The sequence below is a fragment of the Mobula birostris genome, chromosome 11 (assembly GCF_030028105.1).
Source record: "Mobula birostris isolate sMobBir1 chromosome 11, sMobBir1.hap1, whole genome shotgun sequence".
NCBI lineage: Eukaryota > Metazoa > Chordata > Chondrichthyes > Myliobatiformes > Myliobatidae > Mobula > Mobula birostris.
In genome coordinates, this window is record NC_092380.1 from 82,488,801 (window position 1) to 82,497,718 (window position 8,918).

The window sequence follows — 8,918 nt, forward strand, 5'->3', positions numbered from 1 at the left end:
TCTACAATCAATGGGTAAAATCTTTGTAGAATTTTGGCAGTGGACATTCGATAGGTTCCCAGCCATAAAGGCCAATACTATCTTAATACAAACGTTTGTAGATTGAGTTACTATATATCATATCTATTTTTGGCAAGGATTCTCATGGTCTCCATGCTAGTCCTTATTTGGGACACCTAGTTTGGACTTCACAGCCATGTTACAAAGGCTTACTTCAACTCTCTCTATGTTAGCACGAGCGCCAGTACAGTTATGCTGATGAGCCAAAACAACAGCACAGAGAAGCCTAAAGAAATAGGTAAGTGCAGAAATAAAGGAATAATGATTTAATGATTTTGTTCACAGTGGTGACAAGAGTGGAGCTTTAACATTTGTTGAATGGTTCAACTGATTTAAGCGTGGCCATGTAGCAGGAATGGTGCATGAGGTATAAACTCAAGTCTGGGAACTCCTGATCTGTTTATTTTGGATGCCATTTTAACAAAATTTTTTCTTTTGGACTCAAGTTAACCTCAAACAGACGAAAACCTAATGACAATGTCAAAGTTGTTTTCTGACTGCATCATTTGGACCCACATACTGTTTTAGCTGAAGCTTCCAACCAATGCCAGCCATACCGGTCAAACACGCGAGATCCTGCAGATGCCGGAAATCTTGAGCAGCACACTCACAATGCTGGAGAAACTCAGCAAGTCAGGCAGCATCTGTGACGGGGAAAAAAAAACACCTGACATTTCAGGTTGGGACCCTTCAGTAAAAGCTGGCGGTGGGTAGGATTGCAGCCAAAAGAACTTTAATTTTGTTTTCTTTTACTATTTAAATGTTTTCTATTGGACAGAGAGCAGCTGAATCTTTAATGTTTCCTTGCCTAGACTTGCCCTGTACTTTAATTGCCTTAATACTTCATCTGATCAACTGATCCGATTTCTGGCACATTGCCCCATCCCGTGAGCTTCTAAAAAAGCCTGCTCCTGTTGTAATTAGAACTATAGAATTGCCACAGCACAGTGGAGGCCTACCAACTCCAGCTTTTTATTACTGTGCAATAATCTACCCAGTCCCCTGCTCTTTGCCTTACCTCTGAAAAACATACTCTCTCAAGGGCTTGCCCAATTTCCTTCCAAAAGCCTTGATTGTCTTTGTACTGATATCTTATCTGGTGAGTTCCAGTTCAAAATCTTTCTTCACTTCCCTTTTGCTCCTGAGAATGAATCCAGAAACATTGGCAATCCAGAGATTTAGAAGAGGTATAGTGCTTTAAATACTGTTGGGGAGGGGGACTGCCCTAGCAGAGGAAAGCCACAGTGGTCATTTCTTTGGCACCGAATCTGGCTCTGCGGCCCAGAAGGGAAGGGGGGAAGAAGAGGCGAGCTCTGGTGATAAGGGATTTATTTGGTTAAGGGAACAGACAGGAGGTTCTGTGGATGAGAATGAAATTCCTAAATGGTATGTTACCTCCCAGGTGCCATGGTCAGGGACATCTCAGATTGAGTCTACAACATTTTTAAGTGGAAGGGTGAGCAGCCAGAGGCCATGGTCCTCGTTGATAACAATGACAAGGATAGGAAGGGTGATGAGGTCCTGAAAAGTGAGGCCTGGGAGTTAGCTGCTAAGTTAAAGGAGAGGACCTCCAGGGTTGTGGTCTCAGCATTGCTACTCATACCATGTGCTAGTGAGGCCAGAAGTAGGAAGGTCATACAGCTTAACATGTGCCTAAGGAGATGGTGCAGGAGGGAAGGCTTCAGGTTTATGCATCCATGGGGTCTCTTCCAGGAAAGGTGGGACTTGTGTAGAAGTGATGGTTTGCTCCTGAACTGGAGTGGGACTAATATCCCTGCCAGGAGGTTTTCTAGTGCCTCTAGGGCTGCACGGGGGGTGGGGGGGGGGCGCAAACTAGAGTTACAGGGGGATGGTAACCTGAGTGCTAGAGGAAACAGTGGAGTAGTTGTGGGCAAAGACATTGCTAAGCCTACATGCAAATTTAGGAATCAAAAGATTGAGCATGGTGGGACCAGTGTGCTGAGTTGTCTATATTTCAATGCAAGGAGTATTGTAGAAAAGGCAGATGAGCTTAGGGCATGGATCAGCACGTGGAATTATGACATTGTAGCCATTAGACAGACTTAGTCACAGGAGGAGCAGGTCTGTCAGCATGATGTTTTAGGGTTCCATTGTTTTAGACATGATAGAATGGGAGGGATTTAAGGGCATTACTAGTCATGGATAATATCACAATATTGCTTGGACAGGACAGAATGGAGAGCTCGTCTACTGAAGCTATATGGGTGGAACTGAGGAATAAGAAAGGGATGACCACATGAATGGGATTATATTATAGACCACCCAACAGTCAGTGGGATTTAGAGGAGCAAATATGTAGAGAGATTACAGGCTGTTGTAAGAAACATAAGATGAAGATAGAAGGTGATTTTAACTTTCCCCATATTGACTGGGGCTCTCATACTGTAAAAAGGCTGAATGGGATAGAGCTTGTCAAATGTGTTCAGGAAAGTTTCCTTATTCAATACACAAAGGTTCCAACTAGGGAAAGTGCAATACTAGATCACCTATTAGGGAAAGAGACAGGGCAGGTGACTGACATTCATGCAGGGGAACACTTTTCATCTAGTGATTATAATGCCATTAGTTTCAAGATAATTATGGAGAAAGATTGGTCTGATCCTCAAGTTAAGATTCTAAACTGGTGAATGGCCATTTTTGATGGTATTAGAAAGGATCTGGGCAAGGGTGGACTGGGGCAGGTTGTTTTCTGGCAAAGGTGTACTTGGCAAGTGTGAGGCCTTCAAAAGTAAAATTTTGAGAGTACTGAGTTTGTATGCTCCTGTCAGAATAAAAGGCAAGACTAACAAGTTTAGGGAACCTTGGTTATTGAGAGATATTGAGATTCTGTTTAAGGAAAAGTAGGAGGTGTGCAGCAGGTATAGGCAGTTAGGAGCAAATGAGGTACTTGAGGAGTATAAGAAATGCAAGAGAGTACTTAAGAAGAAATTCAGGAGGGCTAAAGGAAGACATAAAATACCTCAAGCAAACAAAGTGAAGGAAAATCCTAAGAGCTTCCACAAATATATTAAGAGCAAAAGGATAGTAAGGGACAAAATTGGTCCTCTGGAAGATCAGAGTGGTAATCTATGTGTGGAACTGAAAGAGGTGGGAGATCTTAAATGGATCTTTTACATCGGTGTTTACTTGGGAGACAGGTGCAGAGTCTGCTGAAGTGAGGCAAAGCACCAGTAAGATCATGGACCACATACAGATTATAGAGGAGGAGGTATTTGCTGTCTTAAAGCAAATTAGTATACTGTAGATAAATACCCAGGGCTGACATGGTGTTCCCTCGGACCCTGTGGGGGGCTAATGCAGAAACTGCAATGGCCTTAGCAGAGATACTTAAACATCCTTCACCAAGGTGATGGAGGATTGAAGGACAGCAAATCTTGTTCCATTGTTTAAGAAGGGCTCAAAGAATAAGCAAGGTAATTATAGACTGGTGAGCCTGATATCAGTAGAGGTTAAGTTATTGGAAGGTGTTTTACAGGACTGAATATATAAGTATTTAGATAGACAAGGACTGATTAGGAATAGTCAAGATGGCTTTGTGTGTGGTAGGTCATATCCAACTAATCTTGTAGAGTTTTTCAAGGAAGTTACCAGGAAGGCAAGACAGTGGATGTTGTCTACATGGATGAGGTCCTACATGAAAAGTTGGTTAAGAAGATTTATTTGCTTGCCATTCAAGATGAGGTAGTAAATTGGATTGGAGGTTGGCTTCACAGAAGAAGCCAGAGAGTGGTAGTAGATGGTTGCCTCCCTGACGGGAGGCCTACTGTAGGGATTGGTGCTGGGTCCATTGTTGGTTGTTATCTATATCAACGACCTGGATGGTAATATGGTAAACTGGATAACGAAATTTGCAATGAGTCCAAGGTTGGGATAACGAGGAAAACTAGCAAAGCTTGTAGTGGGATCTGAAGCAGCTGGAAGAGTGAGCTGAAACAATGGCAGATGTGATTTAATGCAGAGGGAACTTATTCTCTTAGAGAGTGGTGAGAATGTGGAATGAGCTGCTAATGGAAGTGGTAGATGTGGGTTCAATTTCAACACTTAAGACAAATTTGGGTAGGTATATGGATGGGAGGGGTATGGACAGCTATAGTCTGGGTACAGATCGAATGCAACTAAGCAGATTAATAGTTCTGCATGGACTAGAAGGGGTAAAGGGTCTGTTTCTGTGCTGTAGTTTACTATGATTCTGTGACTAAGTCCAGGTTCAACTTCTTGAAGGCTATGGAGAAAATGAAGAGGTAATTCCAGACGAAACTGGGGACACAAATAAATGCTCAACGGCTGTGGCAGGGCTTGTCTGCTGTCACCTCCTACAAGGTGAAAGCGAATAACATACGCAGCAATGATGCATCTCCAGCTGATGAGTTTAATGCCTTTTATACACACTTTGAGAGGGGGAATTACGGCACTCTTGCTTCCGTCCTCACAGTACCTGATGATGCTGTGATCGCAGTCTTGAGGTTGACATCAGAACATCATTCAGGAGGGTGAACCCTCACAAGCATCAGGCTCTGATTGCATACCTGGTCCAGTGCTAAAAACCTATGCTGACCAGAGTGCAGGGACATCTTCAGCCTCTCACTAGTGCAGTCCGAAGTTCCATTTGCCTTAAGGTATTATCAACTATACCAGGGCCCAAGAAGAGCCGGGTGACCTGCTTCAATGATTACCATCCAGAAACGGTTATCAATGATCATAATGAAGTTCTTCGAGAGGCTGGTAGTAGTTCGAATCAACTCCTGCCTTGGTAAGGACCTGACCCAATTTGTTTCACCTTTCGTCGCAATAGGTCTACAGCTGATGCTGTCTTTTTGGCTCTGGACACCTAGAACATGTATGTCAAGCTATTGTTTATTGACTACAGTGTGGTGTACAATACACAGTACTGGATGAACTATTTCTTCCTGCTGGATACTGTAAAGACTAAGATCTTTTTTTCTTCAATTCCACTCATGAAAACTGCTGAATTTTCCCTCGTCTTGACATCCCCGAGTCTGAAGCAGCCATTCACAGCTTTGGTGTCACATGTAATAGAGAGATGAGCTTCCGATCATATATCCATACATATCACTAACTCGAGCTACTTGCAACATAGTAAGATTCTTGGTTCAGCCCCAACCTCAGCTCAATCACTGTCGATGCACTCATTCATGCCTTTGATAACCCCAGCCAAATCTCTTCCAATTCACCCTGCTGTCTGTACAGAGAGAAACGGATTTAACATTCCATATTGATGACCTTTCATCTATCCACAGATGCTGCTTGCTTTTAACTGAAAATTTTCACATCAGCAGTTTTTAAAATTTTTTCCTTCTTGACTGGCCTCCTCGTTTCCTTCCTTTACCATCATCACTGTATTTTCAGACTTACATTGGCTCCTGGTTAAGCAATAACAATTTTTAAATTCTCATCCTTATCTTGCACATTCCTATCTCTGTACAGAAGTAGAAAGGGGCAAGATTTTCCCCTTCCTATACCGAAAAGGTCCAAGATACAGTACCTCTAATTTCAGAATCTTGAGCATCAAAAATAGTTACTCCTCCAACAGCAATCGTGCCTTCTATTGCAAAACTGCTGGCATAAAAAAATCAAATTTTGTGTGTATCCCATGCAAATACGTCAAAATATAATGTCTTTTTTATTGTTAAAAAGCTTACTTGTGATATTTAAGACTTTTCTGCAATCATATATGAGTATGACATTTATTGATTGACCTGTAAATTAAAATTTGTGCTTTCTCCTTCTGGGTTTTTGGCTGATTTTGTGGCAGGTGAAGGATGAGAGAGATCCTGTTGAACTGACATCTGATAATGACCAACATTGAAAAATTAAGTCCATGCCAGAGGGATGACTGGACCATTGAGGTAATGTATTTTTTCATACCTCTGATTTGGTTTTAATGCTGTCTACCAATTCCAGGCAAATAGCTTGGGAAGTTGAAGAGTACTGAGATTTGCTTGCTGAAATTATTGGATTGAGTAACAAAGTCACACTAAAATGAGCAGAAGTATGATTGATTTATTTGTAATTTTCTTTTCTTTGTAGGTATTTGAAAAGTGAAAACATATATGAGAAATATTCAATGGAGAGAATGGTGAACATGATGTGAAGAAGGGAAGGGGCGACCGGAGAGCTGACGAACATGCTTGGAAGTTCAGAATCCTTTCGGTCCAGTGACAGAAATGCTGATGCGTCTGGTTCAACCATCCCTCTGGTCAGAACCGACAGAAACTACTCTTTTGCTGCAAAGACACCACATAGAGTTTCATATACTGGTGACATTCCTTATTTTCATCGCATAGATCACTATAATGCAGAAAAATTGTGCGAATATGAGAGAAAAGCATCTGAATTAACATTACCTGTTTCATACAATTTAAAGAAATTATTACGGCGAGTTTTTCCTTTTTTTAGATGGTTTCCTGCTTATCAAATAAAAACATGGATTATAGGAGATCTACTGTCTGGAATTAATGTGGGTCTACTCACAATTCCTCTATCCCTTGCTTTTGCAGTATGTGCTGGAGAACCAGCTGTTAATGGACTCTATACGAGTTTTGTTACCACCATCTTATATTGTCTTCTGGGCACAACTCAACATCTGTCCTATGGAACATCTGCAATCACCGCTCTTCTCATTGCCAAGAGCACAAGCCATACTGAAGCTCAAGAACCTGTTTCTGACAGCGACTGTTCTCCAAAATGTTCAAGAGAACTGCATTTGGTTACACTCACTTGTCTTTCTGGAGTTATTTTAATTTTGATGGGAATTTGTCGCCTCAGTTTCCTAAGGACTTATATCTCCAAGCCTGTTATGCTTGGCTTCAGAGCTGGAACAGCTTTGCACTTATTAATCATCTTCCTTACTGTATTACTTGGTATTGATGGGCCATTTCATCATGGTCCCTTAACACTTGTTTATACCTTCAAAGACATAATTGCAAATGCAAGTAAGATAAACATTGCCTCAGTGATTACAGGTTTGACAACTTTGGCGTTTCTGACACCTTTTAAGGTAATAAACTACATCTATAGTAAGCATCTTATACCTGTAGAGTTTATTGCAATAGTTATTTCTATGTTTTTGACATTCTGGTTGGAACTAGAGCACAGCTATAATATCAGACTGATAAATAATTACCCATTTACTTTGCCGCAACCCACCCTTCCTTCTTTCTCCTCAATATCCAGTGTTGCAGTAGATGCTGTTGCCATCTCACTTGTAACCTTTGCGGTTAGCATCTCGTTAGGGAGTGAAAATTCCAAAAAGCACAACCAAAGTTATCATCCGCACCAGGAGACCATTGTGCTGGGGGTCTGTGATCTGTTGCTATCATTTCTGGGTACTTTTGCTGCGTGTGGGGTTTGGGAACAAACCGTGGTACAGGAAAAAGCCTGTGGTCAAACGCAAGCTGCAGGGTTGGTAGCAGCTGCTCTGAGTCTTATAGCTCTGCTTTGTGCAGGATCACTGCTTCCATTAGTGCCAAAAGCAGTCCTTGCTGCCATTGTGATTTCAAATCTGGGATGGTACTTCAAGTTTTTCTGGAAATACCGTTTAGCATGTAAGAAGCGCAAATACGAGCTTGTGGTTGGAATGGTAACATTTTTGGCTGTTTGTCTTTTAGGCGTAGACATTGGTTTAGGAGTAGGCATAATTTTTTCCATTTTGCTCACTCTAAACAGACTACAAAGACCTTCTATTGCCATTTTGGGTCATATTCCCAATACAGAAAACTATGTAGATTTGTCCATGGAGAAAACTGCCAAAGAAATAGTTGGCATTAAAATTATAAAAATATTTGATTCTATTTATTATGGGAATGTCGATTATTTATTGTCCTGTTTGAAAGTTAAGGTGAATCGTCACCTTTGGTATGGAGGAAATTCAGGAAGCAATAATGAATTATACAGTGTGGAAGATAAATATCATATGTTGATAGAATCGACACAGTTCCTTTCAATGGATGAAAGTGCTTTGAGGCGAATCAATCGTACTGCATCATATAGGCGTAGAATATCCAAACAAACTGCGGTTGTTCATACTGTTATTTTGGACTGCAGGTCAGTTAGCTTTATGGATGATGAAGGGACTAATGCATTAATTTATCTATTTAAGAAATATCAGAGTGTGGGCATTGGTTTTATTCTTGCTGGCTGTTCAGGTGGAGTTTTAAAGACTATACAACAACTCGGTTATTTCAAATCAACAAGCCAGAGCTTCACCTTCAGCAGTGTCCACGACGCTGTACTATTTGCCCTGCAACAAGCAGCAGAGAGAAACCAGAGTCTCCGAGGATCCAAGTGCATTCTTGAGACAGACAATGAAAGGGTAACCGAATGCGACTCCACTGAAATTAAGATGGATGCAAATAACAGCATAAATGAAGACTTTAGGCCAAAGGAGCGAGGAGAGGATATTTCCGATCAAAGGACAGGTATTAAATCAACAAATCTGAGGATTATTGAATATGAGTCAGCCTTATAAAGAGATTTCCCTGTACACTTCAAACAATCATAGAAGTCATGATCCATACCTGACACCGTATTTCTTTTTTATGTTTATTTTTCTGACAAATAATAGTATAATGATGATTTTTCAGCATTAACATCCATGGAGAGAAAACACATCAATTAAAATGGGGGAAAAAAGCATGATGAAATTTATTCATCTATTCAGCATCGATAGTTGTATAGACTTTCTTTGCATTTTGATGTTTGTAACTGCCAGTTCATGTGGTTCACTTCCAGTTTGTCTTTGATACATAGCTGATGCTTCAGAAACAGAGATATCATGTTTAGGGGTCAGCAGTCATAACATGATATGAATTTTCACA

The 8,918-nt window shown here is 40.9% G+C and overlaps 1 protein-coding gene across 1 annotated transcript; it reads left to right on the forward strand.

Moving 5' to 3' along the window:
• The first annotated feature begins 221 nt into the window (after positions 1-221).
• On the forward strand, positions 222-8,697 carry LOC140205543 (prestin-like). Its single transcript, XM_072273160.1, has 3 exons — positions 222-298; positions 5,855-5,948; positions 6,130-8,697. Exon 3 carries the CDS (start codon positions 6,227-6,229, stop codon positions 8,567-8,569), a length of 2,343 nt encoding a protein of 780 aa, XP_072129261.1. The 5' UTR covers positions 222-298; positions 5,855-5,948; positions 6,130-6,226; the 3' UTR covers positions 8,570-8,697.
• The last annotated feature ends 221 nt before the right edge of the window (positions 8,698-8,918 follow it).

Coding starts and splice junctions, on each gene's coding strand:
- LOC140205543 (XM_072273160.1), top strand. CDS start 6,227: ATGCTTGGAAGTTCAGAATCCTTTCGGTCCAGTGACAGAAATGCTGAT.